The sequence below is a fragment of the Salvelinus namaycush genome, unplaced genomic scaffold (genome assembly GCF_016432855.1).
Source record: "Salvelinus namaycush isolate Seneca unplaced genomic scaffold, SaNama_1.0 Scaffold353, whole genome shotgun sequence".
Classification (NCBI taxonomy): domain Eukaryota; kingdom Metazoa; phylum Chordata; class Actinopteri; order Salmoniformes; family Salmonidae; genus Salvelinus; species Salvelinus namaycush.
Window position 1 is genome coordinate 132468 of NW_024060486.1, and position 18131 is coordinate 150598.

The 18131-nt window shown below is 42.6% G+C and overlaps 1 protein-coding gene across 2 annotated transcripts in view; it reads right to left on the minus strand.

Moving 5' to 3' along the window:
• LOC120040452 (endothelial PAS domain-containing protein 1-like) overlaps nt 1-16834 on the minus strand; it is a 63032-nt gene extending 46198 nt beyond the window's left edge. For both annotated transcript variants that reach the window (XM_038985601.1, XM_038985602.1), the window contains exon 1: nt 16101-16834. In XM_038985601.1, the coding sequence (XP_038841529.1) occupies nt 16101-16126 (26 nt within the window). In that variant the 5' untranslated portion in view covers nt 16127-16834. The remainder of the gene's footprint in view (nt 1-16100) is intronic.
• Nucleotides 16835-18131: the final 1297 nt, after the last annotated feature.

Genomic DNA, 18131 nt, shown 5'->3' on the forward strand with positions numbered 1-18131 from the left:
CTGTCAGAGGGTTAATGTCATAACAGAGTAATGCTTAGGAAACACAAAACATATACATACATACACTCCCTTCCAGAACTGCCCTGAAGGACCTACAAGGTCTGGGCAGTCGATGAAGTAGGACAGGGGTGGTAGAGAACCAGGTGGCTAGATACAAGCCACTACAGGGACATTACATGGACGTTACAGGGACGCTACAGGGAAGCTAGGGGGATGCTACAGGGACGCCTAAGGGACGCCTAAGGGATGTTACATGGACGCTACGTGGACGCTAGCGGGACGTTACCGGGACGCTACCGGGACGCTACAGGGACGCTACACAAACATTACAGGGAAGTTACAGGGACGCTACACAAATATTACAGGGAAGTTACAGGGAAGCTACAGGGATGCTACAGGGACGTTACAGGGACGCTACAGGGATGCTACAGGGACGCTACAGGGACGCTACACAAATATTACAGGGAAGTTACAGGGAAGCTACAGGGATGCTACAGGGACGTTACAGGGACGTTACAGGGATGCTACAGGGAAGCTACAGGGATGCTACAGGGACGTTACAGGGATGCTACAGAAAAATTACAGGGAAGTTACAGGGAAGCTACAGGGATGCTACAGGGACGTTACAGGGACGTTACAGGGATGCTACAGGGAAGCTACAGGGATGCTACAGGGACGCTACACAAATATTACAGGGAAGTTACAGAGAAGCTACAGGGATGCTACAGGGACGTTACAGGGACGTTACAGGGACGTTACAGGGACGTTACAGGGACGTTACAGGGACGTTACAGGGACGTTACAGGGACGTTACAGGGACGTTACAGGGACGTTACAGGGATGCTACAGGGACATAACAGGGACGTTACAGGGATGCTACAGGGACGCTACAGGGACGTTACAGGGACGTTACAGGGATGCTACAGGGACGCTACAGGGATGCTACAGGGACGTTACAGGGATGCTACAGGGACGCTACAGGGACGCTACACAAATATTACAGGGAAGTTACAGGGACGCTACAGGGACGCTGCAGGGACGCTGCAGGGACGCTGCAGGGACGCTACAGGGACAATCTAGATATGTTCGTCCAAAATCCACAAACAAGATACGTGATTGGACTATGACCTTTCATTAGTGACTAAAACAAAGTTTTGCTCTTCAGGAATCACTCTCTCTCTTCACCAGCCCTCCCTCTCTCCCTCCCCCTCTTACATAAGTAGCAAAGAATTTTCATGTAACATCTATACACTAGCTACATTCCTCTCGCCTGTACAGGCAATGCCGGACTTACCATTAGGTAACTCAGGCAATTGCCTGGGGTCTCACATCATCAGAGGCCTCGTGAAATTGGCATAATGTTGTTTAATAATACATCATTTCTGTTATCTTGCCTTCATCCTTCGCTTGAGGTCCTACTCTGCTCATGAGTAACCTCCGATGTGCGCTATTAGCAGTAGTGACAAACAGGGCAGTTTCTGTTTTCTTCATCTGAATTTGGCTATAGCTTTTGAACAGTTGGGGCTATTAGCTAGGATCATTGCATAACAGAAACTACTAAAAAATATATCTCAACATTTCTTTCCCAACAATTTAAATCAACACCTACATAGAAAAAAAAACATTTCCATGGCCACGGTGAGTGACAGCCTAAATGTGAGTGTAGGCTGTCACCTTTGATGAGGGACCAAAACAAAGTATTGCTCTCTTCAGGAATCATTGTCACTCTCTCTCTCTTCTCCAGCCCTCCCTCTCCGTCTCCCACGCTTACATAAGTAGCAAAGAATTTATCATTAAACATCTATGCACTAGCTACATTCCTCTCGCCTATACAGGTATTGTTTAATATTTGGTATTTTCATGCACTATTTGTTGTGCCTGGAGTACAACAGAAACACCATTAGAGTTAGGAAGAGCTAAGGGGCCAGATTTTTATTTTAAGCACCAAAAGAAGGTTACTCACATGGCTTCCATTTTCGCCATCTGTATTCAATAAAAAATACATGCAATGTAATGTCGATAAAGGTGGTTTCAGGTCACATAATTGGAACAGACCATACGCCTCCCTCCCAAAAACACACACACACACACACACACACACACACACACACACACACACACACACACACACACACACACACACACACACACACACACACACACACACACACACACACACACACACACACACACACACACACACACACACCTTCCAAGCTTGCTTACAGTCTGTCTTCCTGTGGTAGTGGCGTCTTGCTAAACACAAACAGTGAACAATACGGCCCGGGCTAATCTTTGATCCTCTGGAACATAGTGTTCCTGCACACAGTCAAACAAACAGCGCCCGCCAGCTAGCCACCAGCCGCCAGCCCAACCAAGTGCAGCGCAGCCCAACGAGCTGCTCTCAATCAGGGGAAGGGAGATAAGAAGAGATGGCTGATCCATCTGATACACTCACTGAAAGGCATGATGGGATCACGCCCAGTCCGTTCTGACGATGGCTGCCCCCTGCTCCCTCCTTCCCACGCCATAACGGCCACCCACATCTTCATGTTCATAACTTGATGTGTCACACCACACATCTGTCCATCATTCTCCCCTCGTGCCACTTCAACACCTTAATGAGATTGTCAACAAATATTTGACATCTTAACAGGCAAGACCACCTGCATAGCGGCCACAGGCACATTTTTCTGGAGGATAAACATTCTTCTGTGATTTGCTGACTGCGATGGGCTAATATTCAAAAACACAGGTGGCGGACCACAGTTGCCCAGTGCCGCTCTGCCACTGCATACAAACTAGGCAACCGCTGCCTTGGCAGAATAATGATTTAAGTGAGAGTGAGGGAGGGAGGGAGGGGCTAGAGTTGTTTCATCGCCTTTCATCTTTCTCCACTGTTTTATCAGATAACAGCTGAAAATGGTGTGATTTAAGTATAATCTCAAGATTAGGATTTAGTAAAAAGATTAGGATTTAGTAAGAAGGAAATGCACCTCTGATCCATGCTTTTACTGTCAGTGTCTCCCTGCCTACCTCCAATGCAAAATGACTCAATTCAAATGACGTTGGTTGATGAACTACTATACCACACACGTTAGACCTTTTGCAGTTGAGTTGCTGTCCAGCATGTGGACAGTGGATTAACATTTTAAAAACAATGTTTTGGCACATTCTTTTATTTTATGTGTTTGTATTTTTTGTACTTTTAGCTCTTTATCTCACCAATTTCGTGATATCCAGTTGGTAATTAGTCTTGTCCCATCGCTGCAACTCCCCTACGAACTCGGGAGAGGCGAAGGTCGAGCGCCATGCATCCTCCGAAACACGACCCTGCCAAGCCGCACTGCTTGTTTTGGCACATTCTAATAGTAACTTCCAAGCTACAACTACATGGGCAGACACAGGCTTTATAAGGCTTGCAGTCTGGGCCAAGGAGCTGCCTATCCTATATGAGTACCATAAGCTCAATACAATAGTGTGTCATAAGGGCCCAAGACGTGTATAAAAACCTTATGAATCATAGCTTCAAAGACATAGGGGCTTGGTGGATAACGTTCTATACAGACATATTAATATCTCCAGTAAAAAGGGGGTATTGACGGGAATGGGCCTGGGACTGAGGGCTGGACTGGGGCCAGCTGACGTGAGCAAGGGCATTACGGTAAAGCTGGGTAGAGGAAGAGGAAGCTGGGGGCTGGAAGGACCAGGTGACAGTTTACTGAAGAAGGTCTACAACAACAACTTGCAGAGAAGGAGATGAAGTTGAATGGAGAGAGGGGGGGGGGGGGGGGACAGAGATATGGAGAATACCAAGAATTCAGCCCCTCCCCCATGCTGTTTCTCCAGCGGGGTTGGGGCTGGGATTTCAGAAGCCTGCGTTCATGACCCCTCCTGAGAACTTGTCACAATAAACGGCATGTTTCAGTTTAGAGACATCATACAGCTGGGAAATACTGTTTCCCTCTCTATCTCTTTAAAACCCTCACATTACACTCTAAAAGAGCCCTAAAACCTCACACAAGCACAGTGGTCTTACACAAAGGTAGTTTTTGTGCCACTAGCCTGCCATTTAAAGCTCCATCAAACGACTGTGAAAGAGAAACCAAACTGAGACCTTACTCATTATCTGGGAGAATATAAGACCTGCACTTTGCTTGGCCTGAACAGTGTGTGTGTGTGTGTGTGTGTGTGTGTGTGTATGAGTAAAGTTCTGGATTAGAGAGCAAAAATCTTTAGTGCCAAGTCTCCTAGGGGCACTTACCTGACACAACATGTATAACACTGCCTGGCCCTCTCTAGGCTCTCTTCTCTGCTCAACGCAAGTCATGCATCTACTCAATGTCAAATCATATTCAATACTGATGGAAAGAACTAAACCACTACAAGGCCCCATTCGATCGACTACTTTGAAAAGGATCCCCCAAAAATTGAGGTAAGACAGACACAGACCTTCCAGAGGTGTGGGACCAGCAACCACATACTGTCTCTCAGTGTGAATTTGGTTTATCTCTCTTCATACCATGGCCAATCTGTAATCATGGCCTAGAGGAGAAACGTTGAGTGGGGTATGTCAATGTTTGGGTAATGTTAGAATAGCACTGTGGCAAGGCAGTGGGCACAGTCCCAGCTCTGTCTGCACAGGCCAATGGACGGAATGGCTGAGTTGACAGGGGCTTTGGCCAAAGCAGGGCCTTTCTACTCCCTAACAGGCTACTGGCTCCTTTAGAGGATCCATCACAGAACAAGCCACAGACAGAGAGAGAGACAGAGAGACAGAGAGACAGAGAGAACCCCATAATAAAGGTGACATAACCTCACCAAAGCCACAAACCAAGACAGACCAGCACTAAGTGACTGGTGTAGAAAGCCAGAATGCTTTATCAGTTCACAGTGCTAGCTATGAAAATAAACGTTGTGGTAACAGTATGTGAAAAACATGGGAATAGACAGATCCTTTACTTATGAAATGTATGATAAATGAATGGGGGAAAAAAGTGGATACCTACATTTGTCATGCAGCTTGTACATTGTTATTGTATAGCCATATGAGAACAGTAAGTAAATAAACACATCAAATAATCCCATAAGTGTATCCTTTCACAATAACACATGGTCTATAAAACTAAGTATGCAATATCACCGCTGAAATAAACATTGCTGTACAAGCCAGGCCAGAAGCAATGATTCACCCCATTGACAATGCCATAAAGACTAGTTATTTAAACTTGCAATAAATGGCAAGGCCTAACACACACACACACACACACACACACACACACACACACACACACACACACACACACACACACACACACACACACACACACACACACACACACACACACACACACACACACACACACACACACACACACACACACACACACCCTTGGGGCTTTCTCTTTTTAATCTCTAACCTCATTGAACCAGTGATCTGGTAGTCTTCTCTAAGATGGCCGCCGACATGTCTCTTGTGTTGTATAAGTTGTTATGTCTAATGGGAAACCCTTCTCTGCCCAAAGGAAATGTCACTTCATTCTCTACAGCCCCTCCAGTCCATGATTTCCTGATCATAAAGATGTAGTGTCCCTGTTCGATTCTTAATACCTGTCTTGTTTATGTTCTGGATGTTTGGGGTTGATCTGATAGTGTGTGTTTGAGAGAGCTCTTCAGTGCAGTCACGAGGCTGGGGCAGACTGAGAGGCGCTCATCTCGTTACTAGACTCTCTCACACTGCTCTCCTCATGGGGATATGGTGTCTCTATCTAACCCTTTTACTCAAACAACACAGAAAACGCTCCAGAACTAAAGGACGCACAAATCCACTGTCTTCTCCTAGGGAGCCGGAGGAGAGCTAAGGAGCTAAGAATTAGAAGATGTTAAATATATTTTTCATGATTTGGCTCGCACATGGGATAGACCATTAATAAGCTGTGGGCAGTGAAAACTGATACCAGTAAATAAGTTAATAAGTGAAACAAACCCGACTTCACAAGTCACCACCACTGGGGAACAATTATCGGCCAGTATTTTTTTGCTGTAGGGGCCATAGGCTGAAGTACAGTACGCTGTGGGCTCTGCGTACTGTAAACCAGAACTACAGGCTCACCATCAGGCAACACTCAATACATACATACTACACAGTAGTACTGTACATGTATGTGGCAATCTTTGTGGTTCTCAGAATGTTTTTGTCCATTTTCTTAATATAAAATGGTCACACGGTCAATATTTAGTTTTGCTCTGAGGTCTGAGATTAAAGTCAAAGTTACAGGTGTTATATCTTCTGAAAACCTTCCTTATAGATGAAGTAGGCTACAGCCACTGAAATTCACTCTCCCTTTCATCACTCTCTCTCCTTACCTGTTCACCACTCTAGTTACTGTATAGACTATCTTTATTATTACTTTGAGAAGTTCTGTTAAGCAGATAACGTGTGCTATGTCTGTTTAACAGATTCTGTTTTTAAACTCTTCATTAGCCCTACATAGCCAACTAATGATGCGTGGGTTGACTCATAACCCGCATACCCAGCGGATATATCCATGGGCTGTATAAAGAGAAAACAGAGAAAACAATACCTTAAAAAATCCGTAAATGTCAAATTCTTGTGCAATTTATAGCCTATCTATAGGCTACATTGAGGTTTTTCTTTCATGATTGTAGGCTATCTGGCATTAGAGTGTAAGTCTAAGCTTTAGGGCCTAACTGTACGTGAGCCTAATAGCCTACACACCAGTCGTCAAATGCTTTTGGGAACGGGCAGAAAAAGGTCATGTCATTGATCCACGGAGGGAAAAAGGAAAATGAGTTGAATTCAATAAGAGAAAAGCTGCAACATTTGCCCATTATTCTTTTCAAAATTCTTCAAGTTTTGTCAAATTGGTTGTTGATCATTGCTAGACAACCATTTTCAGATCTTGCAATAGATTTTCAAGCGGATTTAATTCAAAACTGCAACTTGGCCACTCAGGAACCTTCACTGTCTTCTTGGTAAGCAACTCCAGTGTAGATTTGGCCTTGGGTTTAAGGTTATTTTCCTGTCTGGTGGAAAGCAGACTGAACCAGGTTTTCCTCTAGGAGTTTGCCTGTGCTTAGCTCTATTACATTTATGTTTTATCCTGAGAAACTTCTCTCCTTAACGATGACAAGCATACCTGTAATATGATGCACAACTACTATACTTGAAAATATGGACAGTGGTACTCAGTAATATGTTGCATTGGATTTGCCCCAAACATAACACTTTGTATTTACGATAAAAAGTGAATTGCTTTGCTACATTTTTTACAGTATTACTTTAGTGTGTTGTTGTAAACAGGATACATGTTTTGGAATATTTGTGTTCTGTACAGGCTTTCTTCTTTTCACTCTGTCAATCAGGTTAGTATTGTGGAGGAACTACAATGTTTCCTCCTATCACAGCCATTAAACTCTGAAACTGTTTTAAAGTCACCATTGGCCTCATGGTGAAATCCCTGAGCAGTTTCCTCCCTCTCCGACGACTGAGTTAGGAAGGACGCCTGTATCTTTGTAGCGACTGGGTGTATTGATTCACCATCCAAAGTGTATTTAATAACTTCACCATACTCAAAGGGATATTCAATGTAATCTAATTTTTACCCATCTATCAATAGGTGCCCTTCTTTGCGAGACATTGGAAAACCTTCCTGGTCTTTGTGGTTGAATCTGTGTTTGAAATTCACTGCTCGCCTGAGGGACCTTACAGATAATTCTATGTTTATTGCACACAGAGTGAGTCCATGAAACTTATATTGTGACTTGTTAAGCTAATCTTTACTCCTGAACTTGTTTAGGCTTGCCATAATACTTATTGACTCAAGACATTTCAGCTTTTCATTTTTAATTTAATTAGTAAAAATGTCTTTAAACAGAATTTCACTTTCACATTATGGGGTATTGTGTGTAGGCCAGTGACAAAATATCAAAATGTAATCAATTTTAAATTCAGGTTGCAGCACAACAAAATGTGGAAAAAGTCAAGGGGTTTGAATACTGTCTGAAGGCAATGTAAATTAGGCAACAACAAAAAATCCTGCACCCCTGTAAAAAGATTCGCCCCACTGTCTCTGACTGTAGCTTACAGCACATTTTCTATATTAGAGGGTTACACTCTTAGAAAAACTGGTTATTTGGGTTTGATATAGAACCCTCTGGTTCTTCAGATGAGATTAAAGAACAATTTACTAATAAAGGTTATATACAGTACCGTTCAAAAGTTTGGGTCACGTAGAAATGTCCTTGTTTTTGAAAAAAAAGCACATTTTTTGTCCATTAAAATAACATAAAATGTAACAGAAATACAGTGTAGACATTGTTAATGTTGTAAATGACCATTGAAGCTAGAAACGGCAGATTTTTTTACGGAATATCTACATAGGCCTACAGAAGCCCATTATCAGCAACCGTCACTCCTGTGTTCCAATGGGACGTTGTGTTAGCTAATCCAAGTTTATCATTTTAAAAGATTTTAATTGATCATTAGAAAACCCTTTTGCAATTATGTTAGTACAGCTGAAAACTGTTGTGCTGATTAAAGAAGCAATAAAACTGGTCTTCTTTAGACTAGTTGAGTATCTGGAGCATCAGAATTTGTGGGTTCGATTACAGGCTCAAAATGGCCAGAAACAAAGAACTTTCTTCTGAAACTCATCAGTCTATTCTTGTTCTGAGAAATGAAGGCTATTCCATTAGAGGAATTGCCAAGACACTGAAGATCTCGTACAATGCTGTGTACTATTCCCTTCACAGAACAGCGCAAACTGTCTCTAACCAGAATAGAAAGAGGAGAGGGAGGCTCTGGTGCACAACTGAGCAAGAGGACAAGTAGATTAGCATGTCTAGTTAGAGAAACAGACGCCTCACAAGTCTTCAACTGGCAGCTTCATTAAATAGTACCCGCAAAACACCAGTCTCAACATGAACAGTGAAGAGGCGACTCCGGGATGCTGGCCTTGAGCTCAGGTTCATCATGTTTCCATTGATCATCCTTGAGATGTTTCTACAATTTGATTGGAGTCCACTTGTAGTAAATTCAGTTGATTGGACATGATTTGGAAATGCACATATCTGTCTATATAAGGTCCCACAGTTGACAGTGCATGTCAGAGCAAAAAACAAGCACAGAGGTCAAATGGATTGTCCGTAGAGCTCCAAGACAAGGATTGTGTCGAGGCACAGATCTGGGGAAGGGTACCAAAACATTTCTGCAGCATTAAAGGTCCCCAAGAACACAGTGGCCTCCATCATTCTTAAATGGAAGAAGTTTGGAACCACCAAGACTCTTCCTAGAGCTGGCCGCCCGGCGACACTGAGCAATCGGGGGAGAAGGGCCTTGGTCAGGGAGGTGGTCAGGGAGGTGACCAAGAACCCGATGGTCACTTTGATAGACCTCCAGAGTTCCTCTGTGGAGATGGGAGAACCTTCCAGAAAGACAAGCATCTCTGCAGCACTCCCCCAATCAGGCCTTTATGGTAGATCGCCCAGACGGAAGCCACTCCTCAGTAAAAAACCCATGACAGCCCGCTTGGAGTTTGCCAAAGGCACCTAAAGACTCGAAGACCATGAGAAACAAGATTCTCTGGTCTGATGAAACCAAGATTGAACTCTCTGACCTGAATGCCAAGTGTCACGTCTGGAGGAAACCTGGCGCTATCCCTACGGTGAAGCATGGTGGTGGCAGCATCATGCTGTGGGGATATTTTCAGTGGCAGTGACTGGGAGACTAGTCAGGATTGAGGCAAAGATGAACGGAGCAAAGTACAGAGAGATCCTTGATGAAAACCTGCTCCAGAGCACTCAGGACCTCAGACTGGGGTGAAGGTTCACCTGCCAACAGGACAACGACCCTAAGCACACAGCCAAGACAACGCAGGAGTGGCTTCGGGACAAATCTCTGAATGTCCTTGATTGGCACAGCCAGAGCCCGGACTTGAACCTGATCGAACATCTCTGGACAGACCTGATAATAGCTCACAGAGCTTGAGAGCATCTGCAGAGAAGAATTCCAGTATGACAGCTTGCAAGTAGCCCAATGTTAGCCTACCAGTAAGTGTAACAGTTTAACTTTAGTCCGTCCCCTCGACCCGGGCGCGAACCAGGAACCCTCTGCACATATCAACAACAGTCACCCACGAAGCATCGTTATCCATCGCTCCACAAAAGCCGCGGCCCTTGCAGAGCAAGGGGAACCACTACTTCAAGGTCTCAGAGCAAGTGACGTCACCGATTGAAAGGCTATTAGCGCGCACCACCGCTAACTAGCTAGCCATTTCACATCCGTTACATAAGCACGTTATTTTTCAATGTATCAAGGTAAGCATCGTTGACTATTTAATTAAAATATATGAAACCCAAGTCATATGATAAACTATAGGCTAGATAAATAAAGTTGAAATGTTATTGGAATTTGAGCACGTTTGTAAGATAATTTAGTTAGCTAGCTAAACAGAAAAAGCTAGGCTACTTTAATTTGCCACTTTACAAGCTAACTCTTCCAAATAAACATTATTTTTATTATGGGAAATGCCAAATAGAGCTACAGACCCAGTCTAACATGGGCAATTAGCGAATTGTTTATTATTTTCAATATTTCAGTGTGGAGTCAATTGAGGGGACTAGTCTGTTTCATGAAGCCATTAGAAGACTGTTGCTGACTAAGAGGAGGTACAGTTGAAGTCTGAAGTTTACATACACGTACGTTGGAGTCATTATCACTTGTTTTTCAACCACTCCACAAATTTCTTGTTAACAAACTACAGTTTTGGAAAGTCAGTTAGGACATCTACTTTGTGCATGAAACAAGCAATTCTTCCAACAATTGTTTACAGGCAGATTATTTCACTTATAATTCACTGTATCACAAATCCAGTGGGTGAGAAGTTTACATACACTAAGTTGACTGTGCCTTTAAACAGCTTGGAAAATTCCAGAAAATTATGTCTTGGCTCTAGAAGCTTCTGATAGGCTAATTGACATAATTTTAGTGTACCTGTGGATGTATTTCAAGGCCTACCTTCAAACTCAGTGCCTCTTTGCTTGACATCATGGGAAAATCGAAAGAAATCAGCCAAGATCTCTGAAAAAATATTGTAGCCCTCCACAAGTCTGGTTCATCCTTGGGAGCAATTTCCAAATGCCTGAAGGTACCACGTTCATCTGTCCAAACAATAGTACGTAAGTATAAACACCATGGGACCACGCAACTGTCATTCCGCTCAGGAAGGAACCACTACTTCAAGGTCTCAGAGCAAGTGACGTCACCGATTGAAAGGCTATTAGCGCGCACCACCGCTAACTAGCTAGCCATTTCACATCCGTTACATAAGCACGTTATTTTTCAATGTATCAAGGTAAGCATCGTTGACTATTTAATTAAAATATATGAAACCCAAGTCATATGATAAACTATAGGCTAGATAAATAAAGTTGAAATGTTATTAGAATTTGAGCACGTTTGTAAGATAATTTAGTTAGCTAGCTAAACAGAAAAAGCTAGGCTACTTTAATTTGCCACTTTACAAGCTAACTCTTCCAAATAAACATTATTTTTATTATGGGAAATGCCAAATAGAGCTACAGACCCAGTCTAACATGGGCAATTAGCGAATTGTTTATTATTTTCAATATTTCAGTGTGGAGTCAATTGAGGGGACTAGTCTGTTTCATGAAGCCATTAGAAGACTGTTGCTGACTAAGAGGAGGTACAGTTGAAGTCTGAAGTTTACATACACGTACGTTGGAGTCATTAACACTTGTTTTTCAACCACTCCACAAAGTTCAGTCTCCTAGAGATGAACGTACTTTGGTGCGAATCAATCCCAGAACAACACCAAAGGACCTTGTGAAGATGCTGGAGGAAACAGGTACAAAAGTATCTATATCCACAGTAAAACGAGTCCTATATCGACATAACCTGAAAGGCCGCTCAGCAAGGAAGAAGCCACTGCTCCAAAACCGACATTAAAAAAGCCAGACTACGGTTTGCAACTGCACATGAGAACAAAGATCGCACTTTTTGGAGCAATGTCCTCTGGTCTGATGAAACAAAAACAGAACTGTTTGGTCATAATGACCATCGTTATGTTTGGAGGAAAAAGGGAGTGGCTTGCAAGCCGAAGAACACTATCCCAACCATGAACCACGGGGGTGGCAGCATCATGTTGTGGGGGTGCTTTGCTGCAGGAGGGACTGGTGCACTTCACAAAATACATGGCATCATGTGACAGGAATAGTATGTGGATATATTGAAGCAACATCTCAAGACATCAGTCAGGAAATTAAAGCTTGGTCGCAAATGAGTCTTCCAAATGGACAATGACCCCAAGCATACTTCCAAAGTTGTGGCAAAATGGCTTAAGGACAACAAAGTCAAGGTATTGGAGTGGCCATCACAAAGCCATGACCTCAATCCTATAGAAAATGTGCAAGCAGAACTGAAAAAGCGTGTGCGAGCAAGGAGGCCTACAAACCTGACTCAGTTACACCAGCTCTGTCAGGAGGAATGGGCTAAAATTCACCCAACTTATTGTGGGAAGCTTGTGGAAGGCTACCCGAAAAGTTTTACCCAAGTTAAACAATTTAAAGGCAATGCTACCAAATACTAATTTAGTGAATGTAAACTTCTGGCCCACTGGGATTGTGATGAAAGAAAAAAACATTCTCTCTACTAATATTCTGACATTTCACATTCTTAAAATAAAGTGGTGATCCTAACTGACCTAAGGAAGGGAATTTGTACTAGGATTAAATGTCAGCAATTGTGAAAAACTGAGTTTAAATGTATTTGGCTAAGGTGTATGTAAACTTCCGACTTCAACTGTATGTATACATTATTTATAATAAATTATGTATAATAAGTCTTGGTGATTCAATAGCCTAGTTAATCATTACATTACTCTTAACACACTATGTTTTGCTCTGTCTGGCAGTAACCCAGAACTATCAGATGCAGAGGATCTCTCTTTCGGCTGCTGCTGACAACTGCATGTAAAATGTTCTTCTACATCATAATAATTAGAAGACTGCATAACATTTTGTCTTCATTTTGTCAGATTAACTCATGCTTATTTCTGAAGATGAACTCATGTTTTGCTCCATTTTTCTTCTCTGGAACCAGTCAAGCAGATAGCCCAGTGGATAAGGAGATGGACCTGTGGCAGGAGTTGAACCTGTGGCTGAAAGGTGGCCAGTTTGAATCCCAGGCTGGGCTCTGGGGTAAAAATGACAGTATTGATCTGACAACTGGAGGGCTGCTGGGTTCACATCATCAAAACATTCCCCTACGGTTGGGCACTTGATCAAGGCCCTTAAGAACCTGTGCTCCTCTCAACTGTATGTTTTGGGGGGTTGAGAACAGAAGACCTATTTTTGTTGCTCACTGTAACTAATGGACAAAGTATATTATATTGTATTAATACCCAGTTCCACAAGAGGCCTAAAGGGGGATTAGCACCCTCAGTTCAATCTTGTGGCACCTCAGTTTTAGTTTTATGTCCCTATGTAAAAATAGCAAAAAAGTTGAGTGACAGGTTGGCGGAAAAAAAAGATCTGTATCGCCGCTGAGCTGTCAGCACAATGGACAGAGCACACCACGGTGTGTGTATGGGGACTATGGAAAGCCACTGGGGTGGTTAGGTATGACTCCTTTGTATTTCCATAAAAAGCGGGGGAAATGTTTGTCATCTCTGTGGATGGCTAAGTGAATAACGTGATCAAGTTTACCAGTTGGGTCCTGGTGAGGACGCCATGTTGGAGGCCGAACTGTCACCTTCCTGCTCTTCTGCTGTTCCTATAGGGGGCGCTCTGCAGGAGTGTCCTGCCCTATGATGGGGTGTGTGAGGTTTTCATCCCAACATTGACTGACACTGAATGGATTATGACCTAGCTCTCTCCTAAGTCTGGAGAGGAGAGCACCCAGGAGAGCACCCGGGCTTGGGAGAAAATTACTACATCTCTAAAATGTTCCTGAGTGTGGCAAGGAAGTTATGTAACTGCTGGGGGGTCTGGAGACAACCCCAGTGTCCGCTGTGCATCCTTTGGGAGAGAATGCTCCTTTACCTGCTTCAACAAAGGCCCATGCAGGGAGGTTTGTGCACCAGTATCACCAAAAGTTTAGTGGACCGTGTTTAGGGCCTAAGCAAAGTGTTCATCTGCCTCAGGGCAACATCTATGATGTTCCTTTATTTGCTCCCCCAATCTACATTCACTAAATGGACATACCATGTTGGTCAATATGTATCATGTACCCAGTGCTTGTTTGGAATGTGCCATTGTGTGGCTGTCACATGTCCATTCGTTTAGGGAGTGTGTGCGTTTAAGGGGGGTGGTTAGAAATACTGAACCAGATGAAGATGTCTTCAGATGAAGGGAACATCTCCTGACAATGTTAATTAAGGTTACTGCTTATGTGTTAGGAACGTGACATGAGTATCATTTAAAATGTGGAGACCAGGTGTGTGGTAAAGATATGCTGTAGACATGTCTCTCTCCACTATTGCGCACCTACTCCTGCCAATTCCTGTGGGATATTTGTATCAGCTTTTCAGTTGTTTGTCAATGTTTATCAATGCACCACGAAATATATATTCATCAGTGAAGTTACTGTTAATCACAGCATATTCCCCTATTTATTTTGAATGTTTGGTTATGAAAATGTTGACAATTCATTAAATACAATATACATTCATACCATTCACATTCTCCAAGTGGAAAGGTTGTTTGGAGAGCTCACAAACTGCGCAACACTTGTGGATAAATAACGTGTGGTTTATTTAATTGCACTTAACAGTTTACTGTCAATTTATTCATTGTCTTTGATTGGAGAACATGTGTCTGGTTTCTCTGTCATGTTTAATGTTGTGTGCACGCGCGCGCTTTAGCTATCTATAGATATACCTGGCCTGCTCGCCAAGAATAGGTGCGGCTAAATGTATTTAATTCCCTTAGGGGATGTTCTAGTTAGTTCACTTTTGGGTAACTCAAGAGGAGTCTGTATCTGAGCCTTGTAGACCCCACATGTGCTTTATTGGTTAAAACAGGTTTTTCCTGAATGCTGGTTAAAACAGGCTTTTTCTTTTGAGTGCTGACATTTTGAAGTCAGAACTTTGTACATACATTTGTAAATATCACCGTCATATTTGAAACACCAGCGCTGTGTAAATAAATCCGACACTCATTTGCACCTTTATCTGCCTGCCTGAATCTTTGTCCGTACGACTGCTAGAAGGCCAGTATTTTACGTTGATACAGCGCAGCAGAGATGGGCTACAGATTTCGTGCCAACCTGTCACTTCAAAAGCACTCCATGATCTTGGAGTCTCTGCATTTTAACTATATGTTTATTGTGGTATAGCGTGATATAAGCAGAATTCAATATCATTCCAATGCAAGAACCCCCCAAAATGTTGCAATCTCGGCGATTTCAAGAGCCCCTTTAGTAACTTTATCTTGGCGCCGGGTCTTATTATTGTGTTGTAAAGAAGTCAGTCAGTGTTAACCTGGCCCATCATTCAACCACAGAGATTCCTCCCTGGCCATCAGTGCATATTTCCAAACTATGTTTGCAAATAATGACAATAAATTCTAAAAACTATGCTGGTATTCTTTTGACCATTATTTAATTGTTTATTAAATTATATTCTCAGCTCAAAATATTACTATTTAATTTTAGTACAATTAATAAATGGCACCATGCAAGGTTCTATATAGAACCATTTTGGTTCAGTGAAGAATAACCTCTACGGTTGCGATCAAAGAACCCTATAAATGGTTCTATATATAGAACATTTTGTGGTTCCATATATGTAGCAAGTGATAGAACCCTTTTTAGTTCTATAAGGAACATTTTATTCTAATAATATACCCTATAAAGCACAGCGAGCTTTTTATTAAAGAGCAACAGGTCCCCCGAGCTGCAAAATTTCGGCGAAATGTCACTCAAAGATTGCGAGGAAAATCGCTTACAAGGCCTACCATTTAACGTGTTGATTGTGGGTTTAACATGATAATTTCTTATAAAATGTATACATCTAAGAACAAATAGGCCAAACAATAAATCTAAAACAAATCTACTTTACCTTTTCTTGTCCTTATCAGCCGTCATGTTTTCTTTTGCAAAGTTCAGTGACAAATGGAATTTCCCCGAAAGTCCGAATCAGTCCACTTACGCAACAATTTTCAAGTAACAGATAACATACAAAATGAAAATTATTGAAAATCAAATCGAGATTATGTAATTTCTCTGCTCTTTACGCACAGTCCATTTCAGATGCAAATTGTCTTTCAGAAGCAGTAGGCAGCTGTACAGTCTCAGAACACTGCCAAGGATTGTACAGCCTATTCACCGATTCACTAAAGGTAGGCCTACAATCCACAACCTTTAGCCTACAAATGCTTTAGAAGTTGGATAAAATAGGGTCCGCTGTCAAAGTTTCCTTCGTTGCGTTGGTTGTGCTGGTCTACTGAACTTCTAGCCCAGTTCGTTGTTCACTCTTCTGCGCTCAGCTGGCCCGTTGACAGCCGCTCACGCGTCAATCTGACCGCAGTGATTGGTGAAAATGCTGTGTAGAACCGCCTTAAATATCCCCACCCACTACCCTGATGGTTTCGTCGTTTTATGCTGTCGTTCAGAGTCTCTGTAGGCCTACACACGGTAGCCGTACTCAGCCTACATACGGTAGACTACACCTTTGAGTTGACTTGCCCTTGTATGTTGTGTAAGTACAGTTGAAGTCGGAGTTTACATACACTTAGGTTGGAGTCATTTTAAAACTAGTTTTTTAACCACTCCACAAATTTCTTGTTAACAAACTATAGTTTTGGCAAGTCGGGTAGGACATCTACTTTGTGCATGACACAAGTAATTTTTCTAACAATTGTTTACAGACAGATTATTTCACTTTATCACTGTATCACAATTCCAGTGGGTCAGAAGTTTACATTCACTAAGTTGACTGTGCCTTTAAACAGCTTGGAAAATTCCAGAAAATTATGTAATGGCTCTAGAAGCTTCCGGTAGGCTAATTGACATCATTTGAGTCAATTGGAGGTGTACCTGTGGATGTACCTTCAAACTCAGTGCCTCTTTGCTTGACATCATGGGAAAATCAAAAGAAATCAGCCAAGACCTCAGAAGAAAATTGTAGACCTCCACAAGTCTGGTTCATCCTTGGGAGCAAATTCCAAATGCCTGAAGGTACCACGTTCATCTGTACAAACAATAGCTGTGAGGGGAACGGCACCTCCGTACCTTCAGGCTCTGATCAGGCCCTACACCCAAACAAGGGCACTGCGTTCATCCACCTCTGGCCTGGATAAGAGCGTCTGCAAAATGACTTAAATGTAAATGTAAATGTAAATAGTACGCAAGTATAAGCACCATGGGACCACGCAGCCGTCATACTGCTCAGGGAGGAGACGCGTTCTGTCTCCTAGAAATTAACGTACTTTGGTGCGAAAAGTGCAAATCAATCCCAGAACAACAGCAAAAGACCTTGTGAAGATGCTGGAGGAAGCAGGTACAAAAATATCTATATCCACAGTAAAATGAGTCCTATATCGACATAACCTGAAAGGCCACTCAGCAAGAAAGAAGCCACGGCTCCAAAACCGTCATAAAAAGGCCAGACTACAGTTTGCAACTGCACATGGGGACAAAGATCGTACCTTTTGGAGAAATATCCTCTGGTCTGATGAAACAAAAATAGAACTGTTTGGCCATAATGACCATTGTTGTGTTTGGATGGAAAAGGGGGAGGCTTGCAAGCAGAAGAACACCATCCCAACCGTGAAGCACGGGGGTGGCAGCATCATGTTGTGGGTGTGCTTTGCTGCAGGAGGGACTGGTGCACTTCACAAAATAGATGGCATCATGAGGCAGGAAAATTATGTGGATATATTAAAGCAACATCTCAAGACATCAGTCAGGAAGTTAAAGCTTGGTCGCAAATGGTTCTTCCAAATGGACAATGAACCCAAGCATACTTCCAAAGTTGTGGCAAAATGGCTTAAGTACAACAAAGTCAAGGTATTGGAGTGGCCATCACAAAGCCCCGACCTCAATTCTATAGAAAATTTGTGGGCAGAACTGAAATAGCGTGTGCGAGCAA